This window comes from Heterocephalus glaber, unplaced genomic scaffold (assembly GCF_053883595.1).
Source record: "Heterocephalus glaber isolate CG9 unplaced genomic scaffold, H.glaber_assembly_v1.0 deba00001729, whole genome shotgun sequence".
NCBI classification, from domain to species: domain Eukaryota; kingdom Metazoa; phylum Chordata; class Mammalia; order Rodentia; family Bathyergidae; genus Heterocephalus; species Heterocephalus glaber.
The window spans coordinates 4771462-4795346 of record NW_028258440.1 but is presented as its reverse complement, the minus strand read 5'-3'; the positions used below and the strand labels follow the sequence as shown (position 1 = coordinate 4795346).

The window sequence follows — 23885 nt, the reverse complement described above, 5'->3', positions numbered from 1 at the left end:
CCCAAAATTTTTCTGTACTCCCTTGCAGTTCATACTCCAAGCAGCCACTCATCCTGCTCTTATTATAAATTAGTTTCCATTTCCAAGAATGTCATATAAATGGAACCAAACAGGATGTATTCTTCTTTGCCTATCTTCTCTCATTCAAGAAAATTATTTTGAGATTCACCAATATTGACAGCTGTATTAATAGTTCATTCCATTTGTTACTGAATAGTATTCTATCTTATGTATGAACATGTTTCTCCATTTACCCATTGAAAAGCATTTAGGTTGTTTCCAGTTTGGGGCTGTTACAAATAATGCTGTCATGAACATTGGCATGCCACTCTTGACGTGGACATATATTTTGGCTTCTTTTGGACACATGCTTAGGGGCGGAATAATGGGATCATATGGTAGAAGTAAATTTAACTTACATCTGTCTTCCACAGTAGTTGTGTCATTTAAATTTTCACCAGCAATGTAAGAGAGTTCTAGTTGTGCTACATCCCTACAAATACTTGGTACAATCAATTATTTAAATTCTAGCCATTCTGTAGTGATAGCTCATTGTGGTTTATTTGCAGTTCCCTAATGACTAAAGATGTTGAACAGCTTTGTGTACTTATTTGCTATCTGTACATCTTCTTCAGTAAAATTCTGTTCATGCCTTTTCCCCATTTTATTAGGCTATTGTATGATACATATGTTCTATATTTTACAATGAGTATGTCTTCAGGGTATAGGTCTGGGGACCCATATTCATATTTTGTTTGGAGGCTTGACAGATGTGAAGCCACCATTGTGCAACAGGGCTATTGTTTCACAAACTATATACAATTTTCACATTTTTTTGAGTCCTTAAATGCCCTTTGCCCTAGTCTTCCATAGGCATCTACACTTGCGGGGGGCTATGGAGGCAAGGAGATTAGAATGTGTAACACGAGGGATGCCATGATACATATCCAGGTAGCATTCAGCACATCCCATCCAAAAATAGGATGACACAGCAAGACGGTATGCCTAGCAAGCCATGCAAGTGTCTTAAGAATTTGCCTAAATATTATCTTCCTTTGGTAAGTTTTCCTAAGTCTGGAAACCTTAGAAAATTCTGTAGTATACTGTATGGAGATACCTGTGTTCACCATTAAGAGTTATCTGGGGTCAGAAAGAAGGGGGATATAAGTTAGGGAAAATGACTTAAAAAATGTCATTCCTTTAGCAGCACAGAAGTGGTGGGAAAATGGAAGGGTGACGGAGAGACAGAAAGGCTGGAGGGCAACGAAATCAGTTGTGGCTTCCTGTGTGCCTTGCTCTGGGTCTTGTTTAAGTGAGGTTAATACAGCAAGCAAACAAGAAAGACTACTACTCTATTTTTCATTTAGGACTCCAGAAAGAGATCTCTCTGTTACCCTCACCCTTGCCTCTTCTCACTTGGGGCACCTTTGTATCACAGTGTGGTCAGGCACATCAAGGTCCTGAGATTTTACTTTCATAGGCCTTTCTCTGTTCCCATGTAGTGTAGACATGGCCCAGAGAGGGATGAGAATCTGAGAATCTGGCCAGGGAGCTTGTTAGGGGGAGTCACTGTGCGGGAGATGAGAGAACTATATCTTTTTTTTTTTTTGGTACCAGGGATCGAACTTGGGTCCTTGCACTTTCAAGACAGGCGGTGAAACCACTGAGCTAATCCCTGGCCTGAGAGAACTATATCTTAAGTGTCATGTGGTAGCAGTCAGCACGGAATTGGGTTGTGGGAGGGAAAGCCAGAGATCTCCACTAAGCCAGGGAGACCAAAGTATGAGTCATGAACTGATGGCAGACTTTAAGTGTGAATGTCAACAGGTCAAGCACTCTTATAGTGGATAGGAACACCTCTCTGGAGACCAGGGGAGGCAGAGGACATTCATCCAAGTACCCTGACTCTGTCTAGCTTCCGTGGGGTCATGGAGGTCAATGCTTCCTAAACTTCAATGTGCATAGGAAGCGCCTAGGGGTCAATAGATCTGGAGAGGGGACTGAAAATCTGCATTTCTAGTAAGTTTCTAGGTGATGCTTATGGTGCTGACACTTAGAGGAGTAAGTACATCAGCCACACTTCTTGCCTCAGACATGAACACCACATTTGGGAAAGAAACAGAAGGAGGGAGTGGTTCCTTAAAAGTCTGAGCCATTAGCGGGTCCACAAAGATTGAATCTAGAGGAATCTGTTAGAAAATTCAATGACTGACCTAGAGAGCAAAAGGAAGGAACACACTTTAATGCAGCAGATAGTCCTGGTTCTCCACGTGTGAAGGAGGCCTACTTGAGAAGTGGGAAGGAATTTAAAATGACAACAGCCACTACTCAGTTGGCCTTTTCTTAAAGGAACAGGGGAACAAGAATGGGCAACACTCCACTGCTGCAGAAAAGTGTGTGGCAGAATAAAATATTTCTGCTGCTAGTGAAGTGATGTAAGTTACTATAGGTCTGCAAAGATCAAAGCCAAAGGAAAGGCAGGTATTGAGAAAGAGCTTTGGCAGGGTCTTGGTCCTCACTAGGTCACTGGGACCCCAGGCTCCAGAAATGGCAGCACCTCCATTCAGCAGTCTGTAAGGTGGAGCAAATGAGATGAGGGTACAAACCTTGTAGTAGGCAGAACTACTGAGCAAGGGGTGGCAGAGCTAGTGAGGCTCAGGCTGAAGAAATGTTTCAGGATCTTGTTGGGCACAGAAAAGAACAGAGATGAGATCAGGAGCAGGGGTGGTGGGAAAGTCAGGATTCTGAACTGTGCTTGGAGAGTTGTCAGCTGAAAAATGTGGGCTACCCTGTTCATGGGAGTGTGGAGAGAGTGACACTAACTGAGAAATTAGAAATCTAATCCAGACAGCAGTAGAGACTGTGACATTGTTGGTAAGCATTATGCAAAATCCATCATTTGATAAAAAAAGAATAGAGGATGCATTATAAATAGAAGAGGTTGTTATCCAATACCAGTATTTCCAAAAATCACTAATTTCTAATCATAACATTTCAATTACGTTTTGGTTCCTGACATCCTCACTGTGCTTTCTGGTCAGTGGCAGTGTAACTCATTTTCTTTACCTGTGGAATAAAAGCTTTAAAAAAAGATGTTTATTTAAACAGTGGAGATGACAAAAATATCCCATATTGATTCTGTTTATCATTTCATGGCCAATAAAGGAAGAGCCATATGTCAATCTATGTAGGCTTGTGGCAGAAATTGGAGAGGACAGTCGGTGGCTCTCAAGGGGAGGCAATTTTGTTCTTCAGGGAACATCTGGAAATGTAGAGAGACTTTTCTGATTGTCACAAATGGTGCAGGGCTGTTTCTGGTTTGGTTAGAGGCTGGGGATGCTGCTAAACATCCTACCCTACATAGAATTTCCACCATAAACAAAGGATTATGTGTCCCCAAATGTCAATAGTTGCAAGGTTGAGAGATCCTAGGATATAGAGATGAGGTGGCAAAGGAAGGACAATGATATTTATAAAATTACCTCATGTACTTAAAGCTATGCTTTAACTCTAACAAGACAGAACTGTCTTCTGGGAGAAAGGAAAAACTACATCCTGCTCAAGGAAAGCGTAGCTTTTTTCTCTGTACAGGATATAGACCAGTGTAGTGACTGCTGGAGACACTCCGGGCCGCAGTGGCAACGATCTCGGTAATATTGTGACCTTCAGTTTATATTTTCTTTCTCAGAAAATATTTGAGGTGGCACAGTATAGGGTGCCTATCTGAAACCTTCTTTCTACTAGAAGTGAAAGTTAGCTGTTGGAATATATCCATCATTTCAGAGGCAGAACACTATGGCCACTGTTTCACCCAACTGAACTCCAAGCTTTTCTTCCTGACCCCTCTTTCAGAAAAATTTCCTTCTGTCTTGTTTTTCATATTGTCTATTCTTACTAGCTCCCCCTAGTAAAACTTCCTTTTGCACACATTTTCATTTAGTAAATATTTTCTTTTCTGATTTTCTTTCTTTATCCCTTTTCCTCCCCTTTTCTTCTTTCCTCACTCTCCTTTCTCTTTCACTCTTTATTTTTCTTTCTTTTCTGCACCAGTGGTTCCTTCTTTTAGAACTTATCGTTAAACATCCTACTTCTTTCTGTCTTTCCTCCCCCTTTATATGAAACAATTATTGGCCCCTTTTAAAAAAATTTATTGTCTTTCTTTTTGTTGCCTTTTCACAAGCTTCTTGTTTTTAAACTTCTCTCTTTTGTTTCTATTTATTTTTCTTTTCTTTCTCTTTTTATTTTTATGTACTTTATTCTTACTGACACTTTCTTGCTTGTAAAACTTCTTTCATTCTCTTAGTTTTATTTTTCCATCTTTATTTTCTTATTTTAGATCTGATTAAATATATAAAGAACATACAAATATATAAAGAGCATAAAGATGGGGAAAGAAGAGACACCTACTTTCTGCATTTTGTACACCTCCCCACCTTCATTTTTCCTCCCCTTAGCCCTACTCTCTGTTGTTTTCTCGTTCCCTTTATCCTGTTTCTCTTCTGTACCTGTCTGCCTTCCTGTCCACCTGCTCTCCTTCTTTCTACCTTCCTCCCTTCCTTTCTTTTTTGGTACCGGGGATCGAACTCGGGTCCTTGCTCTTGTGAGGCAGGCGGCGGCACCACTGAGCTAAATCCCTGGTCCCTCTCTTCCTTTCTTATCATGTATTTCCTTGTTATTTTATCTTCTATTTGCTGGCACATTTTAGAAACTTTTTAAAATTTCTTCTCTTTCACTCCCTATTTTTACATGCCAATTTTTTGGTCAGGTTCATTTACAAAATCACTTTGTTATATCTTTTTTTCCTATCTCTGTCTTATAATGCCCTTTCTCTCTAGTTGTCATCTATCCATCAAACTATTTTATTTTACTGTACTATTTTAATGGACTTCCTTCTTGGAGGTCCTTGGATTTCTCGTCTCTCCATTATTGTGCCTAATTTTTATACTAGCTCCTACTTTTCAAGCAATCCATCTCATTTTCTCATTCTGTCCTTTTTATTTTACTCTTTCCTGCTGAAAACTTAAAGTTTTCTTTTCAACTCCTTTCTGTCTTCTTTCTTTTATAAATCAATATTTATTTTCATTAGTATATGTAGTACATAATGATTATATTCACCTCGGGCCTCACACTTCTTCATTCTTTTTTCATCACCTCCCCTCCATGTCCCCTTTTCCTTTTGCAAAAGCTCCATCTCCCTGTTTCCTATTATCTACCTTTAATTTTGCCCTGTAATTTATTTATACTTTGGGTTTCTCTTATGAGAGAAACCGTGTGCTATCTACGCTTGTGTCTTCCTATCTTTATTGCCTTGACCTATGGTTTTTCTCATTCCATTTCATGCTTTCTCTAGTCCCTCCCTTCTTTCCTTCCTTGCTTTTGTCCCCTCTTTGTTTCTTCCTCAAAGCTTCTGCCCTTCCTCCTCTCTTCCTTTAATTCTTTCTTCCTTTTTTTGAGAGAAAATTTTTATTGTTATATAAAATACACTTTAAAAACGTCCACAGAAGGCATATAATTTTTTATTGCTATATACATTTATTGAAAATATGTTATTCACCTAAAACATAATGTAAATGATGAGTTATATTCTAAAACAAATGCATCACTGACTCTTAGCAATCATTGGTTTAATAATAATTAGTTTAAGGTTATATAATCACATCTATATTCTGGGATGTTCATTTACTTTCATGTAGTGTAGTGGAATTTTGAGTATAATGCACATGAATCATACAGAAAAATATTCACTAGTAAACCATTTTATATCTTCATGACAGGTAATCATCCTGAATGCAAATGACAGCTCCAGCTATGGTCTACAACACAGCTCTGGGATTCTTAATGCAATAATTTGTATCTGTTTGTGTCTATTTGTGTACTCATGGAGAAACTTAAAGTATATATTTAGTAAGCAGGTATAACATTGCTGTCCACTATTCTGCATGTTTAAATAGTCTAATTGTAAACAAACAAAAAACTCCACAGAAATATGTTTAATTCTATTTAAAAAAATCTGTCAAACCACAATTATATGGTTTACTTGAAGACACACTGAACTTCTGAAAGTTGCATATATTACCATAGATAATAAGGTTTAGCAATGAGTGTTTCATATTTTATACAATGAAATGTGTATTTCTAATATTTGTTTTATGCAGGATGAAGTTTAGGTCAAGAAATTCCAAATCTTTCTTTTTTCCTTCTCTGTCATTTTGGAAGTCTTTTCTAATTCACTCTTCTTTTTAACATTTCCCTTAAATTTTATTATTGACTTTCCTTTTTAACCTTTTATTTTTCTTTTTTGTGTAAAGTCTTTTTATTTTTAACTTTTTTTTCTGTCTCTCCTGTCTCTTTTTTTTTTTAGTTCTTTTATTGGTACATTTTAGGTATACAATTCGTTTACATTTAGCATTGGGTGTTTGTACCTGTATATGATATATCTTGGTTCTTATTTTTTTTCCCTATTACCTGTGCACCCTTCACCCGCTCTGCCCTTCCCTATTTACATAGATTTCATTTCCATTTTTTTTTCTTTTCTCATACTTTTTCCTTTCCCTCTTTTCCTTTCCCCTTCCCCTCCCTTCACTCCTTCGTCTTTGGACCTTTTTTCCTATTTCAAATTATCAATTATTCATTTTAATCATTTTAACCCTTGTTTACACTATCAGTTTCTCACACTAGTGAAACTATTCAGTATTTACACGTGTGTCCTATTTATTTCACTTAAGAGTATGGCCTCGATATGCATCCATTTAGCTATAAATGACTCTAGTTTTTCATTCTTTATGGCTTAGTAGTATTCCATTTTATAAAAAAACCACATCTTCTTTATCCAGTTTCCAGTTGATGGGCACTTGGGCTGCTTCCAAGCTTTAGCTATTATAAACTGTGCCACTATGAACATGGGTGCACATATATCACTGTGGTATGGTTCTTTTAATTCTTTTGGGAAGATACCCAGCAGGGGGATAGCTGGGTCAAATGGGACCTCTAGTCCTAGTTCTTTGAGGTATCTCCATAGTGACTTCCACAGTGGTTGCACCAGTCTGCACTCCCACCAGCAATGGAGAAGGGTTCCTTTCTCCCCACAACCCCACTAGCGTTTGTTATTGGTTGATTTCTTGATAGCAGCCATTCTTTCTGGGGTGAGGTGGAATCTCAGTGTTGTTTTCATCTGCATCTCTCGAATGACCAGTGATTTTGAACATTTTTTCATGTATTTATTTGCTGTTTTTACTTCTTTGTCTGAGAAATGTCTGTTCATTTTGGATGCCCATTTTTGAATTGGGTCTTTGAATTTGGGGGGTCTGATGTTTTTCAGTTCTTTATATATTCTAGATAGTAGACCTTTGTCCGAGGTACAGCTGCTGATTATTTTTCCCATACTGTAGGTTGTCTGTTAGCTCTGTTGGTGGTTTCTTTTGCAGTGCAGAAGCTTTTTAATAAGACGAGATCCCAGTTGTTGATTCTTTCTGCTAGTTCTCGTGCTGCTGAGGTTTTGATCGTGAAGTCTTTTCCTATGCCAATATTTTCAAGAGTTCTACCTAACTTATCTTCCAGCAAGTTTAGTGTTTCTGTCTTAATATTTATATCTTTAATCCACTTTGATCTTAGTTTAGTGCATGGTGATAGGTATGGGTCTAGTTTCAATCTTTGGCAGGTTGAAATCCAGTTTTTCCAACACCATTTATTAAATAGGCTATCTCTCCTCCAATGAGGGTGGTTGCTTCCTTTGTCAAAGATGAGGTGACTGAGTATGTCTGAAGTTGTTTCTCTATCTTCTAATCTATTCCACTGATCCTCAGGTCTGTTTCTTTGCCAGTACCATGCTGATTTTATCACAGTAGCTTTGTAGTATAGTTTCATGTTGGGGATTGTGATACCCCCAGCCATGTCTCTGTTGCTTAGAATTGCTTTAGCTACTGTAGGTCTCTTCTGGTTCCAAATGAATTTTTGGACTATTTTCTCTAGTTCTGTGAAGTATATTGTTGGAATTTCAGTTGGCATTGAGTTGAATCTATATAGTAGTTTTGGAAGTATGGCCATTTTCACTATATTGGTTCTTCCTACCCAGGAGCATAGGATGTCTTTCCATTTTCTTGTATCCTCTTCGATCTCTTTTTTCAGAGTGCTGTAGTTTTCAGTATAGAGGTCTTTTGCTTCCTTTGTTAGATTGATTCCTAGATATTTCATTTTTTTTGGATGCTATTGTAAAAGGAATTGTTTCCCTAATTTCTCTCTCAGTGAGTCTGTTATTTGTGTACAAGAAGGCTATTGTTTTTTGAGTGTTGACCTTGTATCCAGCTACTCTACTGAATCTGTCAATTAAGTCTAGAAGTCTTTTGGTGGAGTTTTTTGGGTCTTCTATGTAAAGTATCTTATCATCAGCAAATAATGACCGTTTCACTTCTTCTTTTCCTATCTTTATTCCTTTTATTTCTTTCTCTTTTCTAATTGCTGTGGCTAATGTTTCCAGAACTATATTGAACAGGAGTGGTGATAGTGGGCATCCTTGTCTTGTTCCTGATATTAGCGTGAAAGTTTTCAGTTTTTGACCATTTAGTATGATGTTGGCTGTTGGTTTTCCATAGATAGCCTTAATCAGGTTAAGATAAAGACCTTCTATTCCAATTTTCTGTAGGGTTTTTATCATGAATGGGTGCTAGATTTTGTTGAATGCTTTTTCTGCATCTTTTGAGATGATCATATGGTTTTTGTCCTTGACTCTGTTAATATGGCGTATTACATTTATTGATTTACGAATGTTGAACCATCTTTGCATCCCTGGGATAAATCTAACTGGTTTTGGAATCAAAGTAACACTTGCTTCCAAGAATGAATTTGGAAGTATTGCTTCCCTTTCAATTTCCTTAATGAGTTTAAAGAGTAATGGCGTTAGTTCTTTAAATGTCTTGTAAAATTCAGCAGCGAAGCCATCCAGACCTGGGCTTTTCTTTGTTGGTAAATATTTTATTACATTTTCAATTTCATTCATTGTAATTGAGGTGTTTAGAATTTCTATATCTTCTTCGTTTAACCTTGGCAATTCATATGTATCTAGGAATCTGCCCATTTCTTCTGTGTTTTCCATTTTATTGGAGTAGAGGTTCTCAAAGTAGGTATTGATGATCCTCTGAATTTCTGCTGGATCTGTTGTGACTTCACCTTTTTCATTCTTAATTGCATGTATTTGTGCCTTTTCTTTCCTTTTTTTGATAAGGTTGGCTAAAGATTTATTGATTTTATTTATTCTTTCAAAAAACCTGCTCTTTGATTCATTGATTTTTCGTATCATTCTCTTAGTCTACATTGCATTGATTTCTGCCCTGATCTTTATAATTTCCTCTCTTGTACAAGCTTTGGATTCGTTTTCCTCTTCTTTTTCTAGGAGCTTGAGGTTCTGCAGTAGGTTATTTATCTGAGTTTTCTCTGTTTTCCTAATATGGGCATTCACTGCTATGAATTTCCCACATAGAACTGCTTTCATTGTGTCCCATAAATTCTTGTATGCTGTACTGGCCTTTTCATTTACTTGTAGAAACTGTTTAATTTCTTCTGTGACCCATTGGTTGTTCAAGAGGGTGTTATTCAGTTTCCATGTGTTTGTTGGTGTTTTGCAGTTTCTCATGTTATTGATCTCCAATTTTATTGCACGATGGTCTGAGAATATACAGGGGGTAACTTCAGTTCTTTTACATTTACTTAGACATGTCCTATGAGCTAGCATGTGGTCTATTCTGGAGAATGACCCGTGTGCAGCCGAAAAGAATGTGTATTTCGATTTTATGGGGTGGAATGCTCTGTAAACATCTATTAAGTCCATTTGTTCAATAGCTTGGTTCAGTTCTAGAATTTCCTTGTTAACTTTTTGTCTAGATGATCTGTCTATTTGTGATAGTGGGGTACTGAGGTCTCCCACTACAATTGTGTTAGTGTTTATTTGGTTTTTCATGTCTATTAATATTTGTTTTGTATAGTTGGGGGCATTTGTATTTAGTACATATATATTTAGGATTGTCATCTCTTCCTCTTGGATTGTTCCCTTTACAAGGATGTAGTGACCATCTTTGTCTCTCTTAATTAGTTTTGGTTTGAAATCTACTTTGTCTGCAAATAAGATTGCTACTCCTGCTTTTTCTGGGTTCCTGTGGCTTGGAGAACTGTTTTCCATCCTATTACTTTCAGTCTATGAGCTTCTTTTTTAGTCAGGTGTGTTTCTTGTATACAGCATATTGCTGGGTTTTGCTTCTTAATCCATTCTGTCAGTCTGTTTCTTTTGATTGGTGAATTGAGGCCATTAACATTGAGGGTTATAATTGATAGGTATTGATTTATCCTTGTCATGATGTTTTACTGTTGTTGGCTCTTTTATTTCTTATTTTTCCCCCTTTCCCTTTAGTGTCTTACCTTGCCTGTTGGCTTCCCTGTGTTGGGCCTCATGGAGTTGTGGCCTTCATTGCTTTTTTCTAGGATATTGTTTAGAATTGCTTGTAGTGCTGGTTTGGTGTTCATGAAATTTTTCAGGTGTTCTTTGTCGTGGAAGTATGTAATTTCCCCATTGATTTTGAAAGATAATTTTGCAGGATACAACAGTCTAGGTTGGAAGTTATTTTCTTTTAGTGCTTGAAATACTTCACTCCAGGCTCTCCTTGATTTGAGGGTTTGTGTTGAGAAGTCTGCTGTGATTCTGATGGGCTTTCCTTTGTGATTTGTTTCTTTTCTTTAACTGCTTGTACGATTTTTTTTTTCTGTTGGGTTTCTGGGATCTTGACTATTATATATCTAGATGTAGATTTTTTTTTTGATCATGGCTAGTTAGAGTTCTATATGCCTCACTTATCTGTATGTCCAATTCTCTACCTCTCTCTGGGAAGTTTTCCACTATTACTTCTGTGAACAGTTTTTTTATGTTAATTGCACTTTCTCCTGTTTTTTCCTGGACTCCTATCAGTCTTATGTTATTCTTCTTTGCATCATCTAGCAGTTGTTGGATTGATTTCTCGTGGTCCCTTACTATTTTTAAGAAATCTCTATTTTCATGGTCTCTAACCGCGATCTATATCTGATATTCTATCTTCAGATTCCCTTAATCTGCTATGGATACTTTCAATGGAGTTTTTGATCTCCTGAATATCTGTTTGAATCTGTTTCATGGATTTCATTTCTTTCTTATGTTGGGCGATCATGGTTTCCATTTCTTTCTTATGCTGGGTGTTCATGGCTTCTAGCATGTTTCTGAGCTCATCTATTTTTTTTATCTGTTTCTGTTCTAGATCCTCTAATCATGTCTTTCACTCTGCTCACCATCTCTGTAGATATCTGGGAGATTATTTCTGCTTTGAATTTTTCTAGAGCCTCATTCATCTGCTTAGTTACTTCCTGTGCTATCAGTTCAGGGTATCCAGGTGGTTGGTTATGCAACTTTTCCATCTCATTTCCCCCAGATTTACCCTTGGTGGTATGGAAGTCTGAGTTTGTGCCTTCCTTAAATGTCTTCTCATTTTTGTTTTTGGTACTGTCCTTGGTTTAACTCCTGGGTTGAGAGTTTGAAATTGCTTATCGTAGGTATCTTTGTTGCTTGTAATTAGAACCCTTATCAAATGATTGCATCTCAGAGGTGTCTTCCAGATATAGCTGGTTTTTAAGTTTTGAGTCTCTAATGACTCTAAGGCTATCTCATTTTCCTTATACTAGGAAGGTTCATTGACTAGATCAATAACAACATCTTAGCCCAAGTGATACAATCAGCAACACCAATGCATCAAGTATATCTTCGAAAATGACATTTTGTGGTACTTATTAATCTATCACCTTTAGCTGTGTGAATTAAATCAAGATCAAGGACCAACCCAACATATAGTGAATAAACTCTTCAATATAACAACTTTACCCTTTGGGATGGGGAGTTAGAAGGGGTTGGGGAGGGAGGGACAGATGGGAAGAAGGATAGGGGAAGGTTAGCAGTGTGGCCAGAGGACACAGGTGAGAAGGAAAAAGAGAATAATAGGGAAATAGAGAAGAACTCTGAATGAGGATCAAAACAGGGACAAAAAGGGAAGATGAACAATGTGGGAGAGCAAAGAGAGTGAGTGTAAGAGAGAGAGAAAGGAAAGAGAAAAGAAAGAAGAAAAGAAAAGAAAAAAAGGAGAGAAAAACAAGTATTTGCAAAGAGTAGGAAAAAAATTAAAGATAAGAGGAGCAAAAGAAAAGAGAATAAAATAAACTAATAATGCTAATTTTGGGAATAAAAAATAACAATGAAGACGAAGGGCCTCTTTCAGGATGTGTCTCTGCTATCACAATAGACAACGTGGGTTGCAGTGTGCAGATATAAGTCAATGAGTCTCAGCAAGCTAGTCACAGACCCGTGAGATTCAGGCAGATTTCTGGCTGCAAGTCCCAAGTGGAGCTCCCCGTCCTCCTGTAGGGTTGAACTCTGCAGAGTTGTATTGCAGATTCCAACTGCCCTTCCCCTGAAGATAGTCCCGGTCCTGATAGGAGGTGAAGATGACTCCAACTTACTCAGTACAGTGGTCTGGTGTTCTGGTGTTCTCTGCATCTTTGTAGTGTGGAACCAGGGGGCTGTACAGAAAGAGGCCAGAGGAGCGGGTGGGTGGTGGTGGTGGTGTCCGTGGATTGCTGCCAGGGTGAGGGCTGATTCGTCGCGTTCCGCGGGACTCGCGACTTTGGTATGGAGTCCCTTTTCAACTTTTTTATTCTTACCTCTTTTGTTTCTTACTTTGTGTATATTTGCATATCTTTTTATAGCCTTTAAAATCTTTTCCTTCTCTTTCTTTCACTAGCTTTCTCTTTCTATATTTTGTATAATTTTTTCTTACTGGTTCATTTAAATTTTTTCTATATTTTTCTTTGTATTTTTTCTCCATTTGGGAGATAATTTTTTTTCTTAAATTTTCATTCCTGTTTTCAATCATTTTGTAACATTTTTTTGGGGTACTGGCTCCTCCTGTTAAACCCATTTCTTTCTCCTGCTCTTACCTGTTTGTGCGCGCTGTCTCCTATTACTGGCCCTTTTAAAAACAGGATATTCTGGCAGTCTTGTCTACTGAGCCACTTTATAAGAATAATGAACCTGTCATGGTTATAATGTACATTATACATACTGTGGTTGTGTATGCACACTTTAAAACTGGAGCTGTCCTGGACTTGCTTTACACAAGTAGTATGAGATCCTAGGACTTAGTTTTTGGAAGGGCCTTGTGTCCTCTCCAAATAAGGAGGGGATTTAAAAAAACACTAATATTTAATATACATATATGCATATTCTACTTAGCTATTTTGCCTTTTATTGTCTCACCTGTCACATCTTGGCCTTTGTTTTCAAAGGTACTTCCCTCTGATTCTTCTTTGTATTCATTTCTTTGCATTTTTTGCAAATGGTATGCAATTTTTTTCTCTAGATATGCTTGTTTCTAAAATATTAAAATATATTTAATATATTAAAATGCTTAGTATTAACTTGCCACTGGAATTGAAAACAGATATTTTAAATATGATGGTGTATTTGAATTCAATCAATATTCTTGTCTGGAAATTCCTAATGTCACCTAAGTACAAAGTTAGAAAGATAGAAAGATAGTAAGAAGTAAGGACCACCTTTTGTTGTCCAGCATAAGTGCTCTACCACTGAGCTAACCCCCAGCCTAAGAAAATATTTTAATAACTAGGGCCAATTTAATTCATTGATCATTTTCTGCAGATTATTCCCACTTCAGCCCTTGAAACTCAGGATTAGGCCACACTTGGTTTCTCCATCAGTAGCTGGCCTTGTGAGTGTAGGCCACTTCTGACAATACTTTAAATTATCAAAAATGGCAAAAACCTTTCCTCAAACAGCTCAAGTGTTTGGCAAAACCTCACTACCTTCTGAGCAATTCTGTCTCTGATTTTCTGACATTGTTCATCAACTTTCACGTCTCTTTTTGCTTCTTCTCCAATCTTTGTCATAAGTAACATTTCTTTATTTTTCCATTCCTGAAGAGTACAATGTTACAGTCATAAGCATGGATTCTCTTTTACCAAATTTTTTAGTACGTATTTTTTTCTATCTCCCACCAATAAGCAAATTAGATTAAATCAATGGTATAACAGAAATCGAGTCAATCATGATGAAAATCTTGCACTGACATTCGAATGGGCTTATTTTGATCCTTCACTGGGGATATGTTAGTGAATTTGTGGATGCAATGGAATGGCAAAATGAATTTTTTCTTCTTTTTTGTGGTACTGGGTATTGAACCCAGGGTCTTTGCACTGAGGTACCTCCCTAGCCCTTTCATTTTATATTTTGAGGCAGGGTCTCACTAAGTTGCTAAGTAGTCTAGACTGGGTTTGAATTTGTGATCCTCCCACCTAAGGCTCCCAGAGTGCTGGGATTACAGAAGTGCACCACCAGACCTGGTTTATTTTGCTATTACTGTATAAGCTTAATTCAAGTATAATCCTGGCTCCAGAGGTGCATCTACAAGGAAACAGACAAAAGGGTTTCCATTTCTAGATGCAGAGGATCCATCAGCTGAAATCTGCTGCTCTTAAAATTCATTTTGACAGAGAAAATAAATAAATAACAGCCCTGTCTGAGTTTGGGGGGAATAAGAATGCATGATTATTTTTTCCTACAGCTAAATTACAAAATTTTAAAAAGCAGATAAAATGTGACTATGTCAGGGATATGTAACTTGTGGTATCAGTCTATTTTAATTAAAAGCTTGTTCATAACAGGGATAAAAGATTAACAGGGGTTTATGTTTTAGAACTGTAATAACTTCAACTAATATAGTGAGACTGTTAAAATGCTTATAAATAAAACACCCATATAATCCCCTCTAATATTTAACCCTAATATTTAAAATGTGGTGTTCTTCACCTCCTCAATTTGTCCATGTAGATTAAGTTTTCATCTTATGTGGTCCTGATATAGTCTTTTTCTTTCTTCATCTGGAGCATACTCAGGTTTTCTGTTGTGTCTTCAGTCTTGTCTATTTCCTTACTAATCATATCTAAATATCTAAGTAAAAATGCAAATATAAGTGAAGATAAATTGGATGTCTCCTTTATGATAGCAGTATCTGCCTTGATATTTCCAAATTACCTGGTTGGTTGCTTCTTTTTTTTATTTTCTGAATTACAGGAAATTGAGTTATTTGGGAACCTTTGAACTAGCCCACCAACTCACCATGATATACTCATTTCACCAGTATGTTACAGAATTCTCAGATATTGTAGCTAGGATAATGACAAAATGTAGAATAGAGTGATTAAGGGAATTTATTCATAATTCAGTGGTCTGGGGAACATAACTTTCCAAAGATGGCCAAAATCAACTCAAAGATTGATTTCAGAAAACCAAATGATTTGAATTTTCCTGATAAATAAGGGGTACTGGCCTCCCTGAACAACCTTTCATCCACACAGAGGATCAGACTGGCCATAAGGATGAACAGAATCCTGCAGATTCTCAGCCTGGGACTCCTGTGGATCAATATGCATTCTGGCATATTGTGAGATGAATCCATGGAATATAAGAGTCAGATGATGGGGAACTGGTCTCCACCTCTGATGAAGGAGAAAGAAAAAGAACTATAACTCATACCTTTACCTCCTGAGGCATGGGCTTGGCCTCTGAATGATAACACTGAATGTGTGTAGTAGCAGCTGCAGGAAGGCCTCTTCCCTAGCCTTGGTATCAAGGTCCCCCAGCCCTCTACCTCTTGATCTACCTTCTCTCCACATGGTGTTCTGTGGGGGGTGGTATCTAGTTTATGCTGTATTCAAGTAAGTCTTTCTAGTATTTTTACCGTTCTTGGGGGTCCAGAATATGTCCATACAATATGCTTAGCTTTGCCCATACCTGCGTTTTATTGCCTGCTCTTGGTCTGGAGTTGTCTGTGTTCCTTTCTGTAGCATTCTTGGAATTTTGCAGCATCACAATTGTCATAGACTTTTTGGCCTTCATGCAGTTTGTTTACAAGAATCTTAATAATTCTCTGAAAGAAAAAAGTATTAAAGTTTTTATATTTTCCAGAAATAAACCCAGCCTTTGATATACCTAGAACTGTATTTTGCAAATGATTAATACTGTTAACCTGCATTTAAGCCATGTGGCTCCATTTCAGATAAATAAAAAAATTTCTCTGAAAATGAAAAAGCAAATGTCTCACTTTATCTTTTATAGATCCATTTAGGGATCTTATTTGACTTGTTACTTTAATATTTTTATGTTGGAATATCTTAAGCAAGTAATCTGCGTAAGAACAAACCTTATATAAAAATATCTTATAAGTCTGAAATAAAACAAATTGAAGTACTTACATGTTCTCTTATATATTCTCTTTCAAAGTCTATTTTTAAACTGGTCAGATATTGCTGGTACTTATTAAATTCACTCAAAGAACATATGACCTACAAAAGCCAAAAATATAAATACAAATTTGTAACAATCATAACACTTTGCAGAACATTTTGGTAACAATTTGGGGATTAAGTCTAATAATTATTTTATTAGCAATTTTGAAGGCACTATCTCTGTATAATTGTTTTATCACCAGGAAATTTCTGTCTAAATAATACTATTTCATTAGTAAATCTCACACCATAGTCAAAAATTTACTATTCCCACACAAATTGTTATTGAAACAAAACACCAACATAATGATGTTATCATACCATGCAAATAGTTTATTTCATCAAGGTGTTTACTGGTAAAATCCATTTTGTCTCTAGTTTTCCCAAAGAGTTTTACAGCCAGGGGAAAGGCACTACAATATGTCTGGGGGGGGGGGATAAATACATACTGGTAAATAAATACATGTGTGTGTTTGTGTGGTCTTTACATACTCAAAGTACTTAGTAATTATCTTTCACTGTTTTTAAAGAAAAATGATTAAGTAGGCAATAATTTTAGCAAAAACAGCCACCTGATTTTCCCTGACCCAAATACTGAGTCATTCATTGAGTTTTTTATTAGGTAGCCTCTATTGCTCAACTAAAAGTTGACACAGGTTCCCAGTGAGGCACAGAAGCAAATATCTACCAAGTCCCCAGGTTTTTGGTGATTAACAGGAAGTAGTAGGCCTCAACACACTTTATTATTGCTGGTGATGAACCCACCTCTTCTTAATCTCCTCAGCATACCTTTTCGCTGGTAGCATGTTTTTAAGTGTGGATCGTGAAGGCTTTTATAGGTTGTTTCCAAAAGCTGGCAGTAAGGATCAGCAAGGTTAAACCCCAAAGAAGGTTGATAAAGCTGCAAACAAATAAATGCAAAAATATGACAAATGCAAAGTGAGTGAAGTAATACGTTTACACATCAATTTGTTGAAATGATTAAGATGTTCACTGAAAAATAAACCATGCTAGCAGAATCTGAAGTGAGAGAACACAGACAATGGGATGACTTGGGCAAACCTGTTGCTTTTGTCTTTGTCTTCTCGCCCAGACTCATCTTGTGGCTGGAGGTGGCCTGTGGAATTCCAATTTGTGAATAGCTGGCCGGTAGCCTCAACCTCAATCCAGTTTCTGAGCAGAGGTTGTGACTGACGGTCGAGAAGGAGAGGACAATGCATGCCAGGTTTTGGGCACCAGATAGGCAGGCACAGAAGTAGGAATCAGCACGGCATGTGTGAGTAGGCAGAAAAGACCCCAACCTGCGCAGCAGGAGCTTTAGATGGAGAAAAGGCAGAATGGGGATCTGGATAGGGCAGCTGAGACATCCTGGGGCCTTCTATCATTAAAAAGTGAGTTTTAGAAACAAATGCCCCAACTCATTTAACCCCAGCTGGTGTGTGAAATTGAAGTCACAATGCATAACCATACCAAAATGTTTCAAGTTTAATAGCAAGCTTAACGGGGTATAAAGAATCACTTACACACTACTAAAACTTAGTTTACCTTTTCACTTATATTTGTAGTATAGAATACATTAGTGCTTCCTGGCAAAACAGGCAGCTTGACCCCAAGAGGCAGATCCAACAGGCGAGCCACTCCAATTTCTGGAACTGGGTGTTTCTGTGGGCTCTGTCAGACACAATTGGAAAGTTTGTCTCTTCTGCTGGCAGCTATTCATTTACTTTGGCCTATCTATTCACATTTCAATGTGCTAATACCTCCACATTAATCAAAGTATCACACAAGTTGAAGTGACTCGCCTGGCTAACAAACCAGAAAGCTTCCCCTCTTCTCCAGGTCACCAGCCCAACTTCTGGGTCCCGCCCAGGACTCATCCTGGCTAGGGGCTGCCCTGAGCCAGGATGTGGGAAGCTGAACTATCAAAGATCTACTCCATTCCCTCCCCTCCTTAGTCAAGATCTCTGTCCCATGGGTCCGTCTAGGGGCCAGGAGGAGGACGCAATAGTGGCTGCCATTCACTGTGCTACATTTTTTCCCTGCATTTAGGCTGTTGGCAGCTGCCTTGGTGGTGGCAGCTTTCCCAGTCTTACAGCAGCTGTGGAGGTATAGATCCATGGCCACCCATCGACCACCGGGAGACCGGGGCCTGGGGTGGCGGGCTGTCCTACTCTTCAGCGCACTCTTCCCTCTTTACTCTAAGCAAGTCTGGGCAGCCTGGGGCAACGCCTTCCCTAGGACACGCCCCTCACAATGCTGCGTTCCAGGCTGCTGAGCTGACGTCCTCAACAGGCGTCACTCCAGCGGACGTCAACTCAATGGGCGTCATCTTCTGGGGTCTGGTGGGCCACACTGGGAGAGAAGATAGCGGGAATCTTGTTGCCTCCCCAGATACGCATGCACACGACCCAAGACTAGAGGCTTTAGCTTTCCAAGAATTGGGAATGTGGTCCGAAGTGCCAGGTATAAGAGAACAACAGCCAGTATTTCATATCTCTCTGAAACCAACAGCTCTTCATTTTAACTAAACCAGAATGTATCAGGCTTTGTCAGTGGGTAACTGGTTGTAGTTCCTCCGATTCTTCTGAGTCTCCAAGAAGCTACTGTTTGTGTTTAACAAAGGTCCAAGTGCATGAGTAATTGTGTAGTTTTTCTTAGGGTCAAAGTCCTGGCTTTGCACATTTACTCTCTTTATAGACACTGTGACCTCTCTTCTTCTAAGCATACAACCCTCCAGTCTTACTTTAGGACACTTCGGTTTCATTAAATCAAATATTAGAGACTAAGAAGTCTCTGAAAGAAAGGATGTATTGAGCGGTTGCAGATCTAGCCAAAGGTGCAAGGACCAGTCCTGGGACAAATTCTCTAAACCACCAGTAGTGTAGCCAGATTGCAGTTGGAAAAGTGCCCACTGTCTCCAAGGGGTTAGGGTGCCTTACAATACAATTTTTGGGAAGAAAAAGCATAAATCATTCACACTGAACCTAAATAGGCTGTAACTAAGGGACAGGACAAGGCCATGCAGGCAAAGTCCTGGGACAGAAGGTTAATGCATAAAGAGAGATTTTTGGTACTACTTGGTTGTGTCTAAAAGCCAAATGCAGTGTGGCCTGATGGGAAATTTCTAGCATACAGGAAGGGAATGTGAAACAGTTACTTTTTTCTTTTCCTTGTTGATGTAGCTTGAAACAATCAGTTAAAATTACCTTACCTTACCTTTCTCCCCCCTACCCTCTGGCCTGTAATGTAATTTAGGACACCTCAGAATTCTTAGCAGTTTTTTCAAGCACTCAATGCCTTCCTTCTTGTCTTGCTGGTCCCTATCTTGGGCTCTTCAACTTTTGCACTTTCCTCTTCCTCTTTTATTTTTTCTTCCTATCTTCTCATTCAATTGGCCAACGTTTATTGAGTGCTTGCTCTATGCCAGACACTGTGCTGCATACTGAGGACACAATGGTGAGTAAAACATATTCTCTGCCACCAAGGAGCCCACTAGACAAAAAATACATGACAGAGTGAGACTACATCTGACATGTCAGGAATTTGTATTTTGTCTCCATGCTGTGTCTGTCTGCCTATCTAATTTATATACATATAAACTCAAGACACATCATGAACTTCTGAAAACTAATGACAAGAAACAATCTTGAAAGCAGCCAGATATAAATGAAACATTACTTATAGTCAAAAACCAATTTGAATGAAAGTACTTCTCATCTGAAACTGTGGAGGCCAGAAGGAAGAGTATGGCATTTTTCAAGTCTTGAAAGAAATGAGTTGTCAACTGTGAATTCTATATCTAGTTAAAATATCCTTCAAGAATGAAGAAGAAATATAGACAGTCTCTAGCAAATCTGACCTTAAAGAATGAGTAAAAGAAGCTCTTTAAGCAGAAAGAAAATGAAAACAGAAGGCTTAAAACTTCAAAAAGGAAAACAGAGCATCAGACTGGGTTTAAAACAGGGATAAATATAAGAGTATCTTATTCTTCAAACGTTTCTTAAATATTTTATGCCTGAAGCAAAAAGTACAGGAAAATCTGATGTGGTGGTTAGTGTATGTAAAGGAAATATAAGACAACATATTTCAAAAATGAGGCATGTAAAGGGACATAAATGAAAGTAAGGTTTCTACACATCATTAAAAGTGGGGAAATATTAATACTAGTAAATTTTGGTAACTTCTAGAGCAGCCATTAAGAAAACTATACAAAGAGATATATTAAAAACATTGTAAATACATCAAGGTGGAATTCTAAGGGTTGAAGTGTAGCTCAGTGGTACCACACTTGCCTGTTATGGGTGAGGCCCTGGGTCGCACCCTCAGCACTGCTAAAGTAAATAAATAAGCCAGTAAATCAATACAATAGAGAAATAAAAAGATAGACTTCTAAAAATGCTCAAGTAATGTCAAGGAAGGCAAGAAAAGGAACAGAAGAATCAGATATTAAGGAAACAAATAGAAATAAATAATAAAATGGCAGACTTAAGCACTGAAATACCAGAAATTACTTTAAATGTAAATGGTCTAAACCTGGTAGTTAAAGGACAGAGATTGGCAGATCAATGAAAAACATGATACACCTATATGTTGTCTACAAGAGGCGCACTTCAAATACAATGAAATATATAGGTTGAAAATAAAAGGATGGGAAAAGGTATTCAAAGCAAATATTAATTTTGTAAAAGCAGGAGTGGCCATATTAATATCAGATTAAGTAGACTTTAATTGTTAGAGACAAAGAGGAACATTACATTATGAAAAAGATCAATCCACCAGGTAAATAATGATTCTAAATGTACATACACCAAAAATAGAGCCTCAGTAGGGCATGGTGGTGCATACCTGTAATCCCAGCACTTGGGAGGCTGAGGCAGGAGAATTGCTGCAAGTTCGAGGCTAGATTGGGCTACATACTGAGTTCAAGTTTAGCCTGAACTACACAGCAAGACCTTGTCTCAAAACAAAAATAGAGCCTCAAAATACATGAAGCAAAAATAATAGAGGTAAAAGGAGAAATAGACAATCCCCAATTATAAAGTGAGGTATACTAAACACCTATCAACAGGAGACTGGATAAATAATTTTACGGCATTCATATCTACTCAGCAGGTTAATTGAAGACTTAGTGCTACATATATTAGTGTGTAATTCAAAAACATAACATTGAAGCTGGGCGTGGTGGCCCATGCTTGTAATCCAGGAGCCTGCAGAAGGAGGATTGCAAGTTCAAGGCCAGCCTGGGCAATTTAGCTAGATTCTGTTTCAAATTAAAATAAAAGGGCTGAGGATATAGCTCAGCATTCTCTTGGTTCAATCCCCAGTACTGGAAAATGAACAAATAACACAGCATTGAGCAAAAATAGAAAACTGAAAACCAATATAATCTATTTGAAATTTGAATCAAGTTTATGGATACTCACTTATGTAGTAGTAAGGGAATAAATCATGAAGGGATACGAGGAAGATTGACTTCTTTCATATTTTATTTCTCAACACCAAGTCTGGCTCTTCTTCACCCTCTTTCTTCCCTTTACCTTTCATTCTCTTCCCATCTCTTCTAGAATAATTCAGTACTAAAGTCAACGGTGGGGACATCATAGATGTCCATGCAGAGGGGTGGTTCTGGATGCAGATGCTCAACTGGAGTAAGAAGAGGGACCAGAGATGGAGGCAGATTGGAATGGACATAGAGCTTCAGGAGAGTGAGAGTTCCCCATGGGGGATGGTTGATGTAAAGAATCAGAACTCAGGAGGAGAGGAAACATCCATGTTTATGAGTAGCCTAGTATGGAGTGTTAGTGCCCAGTGTCAATGAGAGGATCTACATAGAAAGGAGGTCTAGCATGAGATTCAGAGAATGAGTAGGATGAGGGTGTTATCATTGTGTGGGACAGCATGGAATGTATTAATTTCCTAGGGCTTCTATAACAGAGTACCACAAACTATGTGTCTAAGATCAAAGTGTTAGCAAGGTGCTCTCCCTGATACCCATACGGGAGTCCTTCCTTGTCTTTCCCTAGATTCCGGAGGTTTGCCAGCAAACATTGGTATTCCTTGGCTTGCAATCATATAACTTCAATCTTTGCATTTTTTAGTTAATTTTATTGATACACTTGATATACTTAATGATCACGTCCATCATAGGAAATTTGTACCTGTACATAATATACTTTGATTCTTCCCTTTTTCCCATTTCTCTCCCCTCCCTTCAAGTTTTGTTCCACTCCTTATTTAAAAAAGTTTTGTTTCCATTTTCCTATTCTCCTTTCTTCCCTTTTCCCTTCCCTGTCACCCCTCCCTTGTTCCTTTTCCCATTTGAACGTTTTCTCCCTGCTTCCCAATTTGTATCATCCATTTTGGTCCTTATTTACCCTTTTGGTTTCTCACACAAGAGAAACAATGCAATATTTAAACACGTGTGTCTGATTATTTCACTTAAAAGTATGGTCTTAAAGGTGCATCTATTTACCTAAAATGTCTCAAGTATATCCTTCTTTATGGCAGAGTAGTACCCCATTGTATGTAAAAACCACATTTTCTTTATCCATTCATCTGATGATGGGCATTTGAGCAGTTTCCAAGATTTAACTATTACAAATTGTGCTGCTATAAACAGGGATGTTCATACAATGCTGTGGTATGATGCTCATAACTCTTTTGGGAAATTTTCAAGAAGGGGAATAGCTGGGTCAAATAGAACCTCTAGTTTTAGCTTTTTGAGGAATCTCTATATTGATTTCCATATTGGTTGGACCAATTTACACTCCCATCAACAATGGAAAAGTGTTTCTTTATTTTCACAGCCCCGGCAGCATTTGTTATTGGTTGATTTCTTGATGACAGCCATTCTTTCCGAAGCGAGATGAAATCTCAGTGTTGTTTTAACTTGCATTTTTTTTCTCTTTTTTCTTTTTGGTACCAGGGATTGAACTTGGGACTTTGTGCTTGCAAGGCAGGCAGCGGCACCACTGAGCTAAATCCCAGCCTTGCATTTCTTGAATGACCAGTGATGCTGAATATTTTTTCATATATTTATTTGCTGTTTGTACTTCTTCAGTTGAGAAGTCCATTTTTAGATTGGGTCTTTAAATTTGGGGGTCTGATTTTTTTTTGAGTTCTATATATATTCTAGATATTAGTCCTATGTCTGAGGAATAACTGGTAAAAATGATTTCCCTTCATGCATTTTGTCTCTTCACTCTGTTGGTGGTTTCTTTTGCTGTGCAAAAGCTTTTTAATATGATGAGATCCCAGTTGTTGATTCTTTGTAAATATATCCTGTGTAGATGGAGGTTTTTTTTTTCCTTTTCTTTTCTTTTCTTTTTGGTACTGGGGATAGAACTGAGGAACTTGTGCTTGCAAGGCAGGCATGGTGCCACTCAGCTTAATCTCTGCGCCAGTTGCAGTTTTGTTCATAAAGTCTTTGCCTACATCTATGACTTCAAGAGTTTTACCTGTTCTATCATCCAGCAGATTAAGCATTTCTGTTTTAATATTTAGATTTTTTGATCCACTTCAAT

General features: G+C 37.8%; 1 protein-coding gene across 9 annotated transcripts in view; it reads right to left on the bottom strand.

Moving 5' to 3' along the window:
- The window catches only part of LOC110344934 (uncharacterized), a 57086-nt gene that overhangs the window by 8961 nt on the left and 24240 nt on the right, over positions 1-23885 (bottom strand). For 2 of the 9 annotated variants that reach the window (XR_015446827.1, XR_015446830.1), the window contains exons 2-7: positions 17908-18033; positions 17128-17263; positions 16330-16419; positions 15869-16004; positions 14885-15025; positions 13316-13430 (exon numbers count right to left, since the gene is read on the bottom strand). Coding sequence is in view for 1 of the 9 variants with exons in the window: in XM_087199859.1 (XP_087055985.1) it covers positions 13316-13430; positions 15869-15973 (220 nt within the window). In the remaining 8 variants the exon portion in view is untranslated. Of the gene's footprint in view, positions 1-10924; positions 12580-13315; positions 13431-14884; positions 15026-15868; positions 16005-16329; positions 16420-17127; positions 17264-17907; positions 18034-18455; positions 19242-23885 lie in introns of those variants that run through there. The other 7 variants (XR_002387909.2, XR_015446829.1, XR_015446831.1 and 4 more) reach the window with 7 other exon arrangements.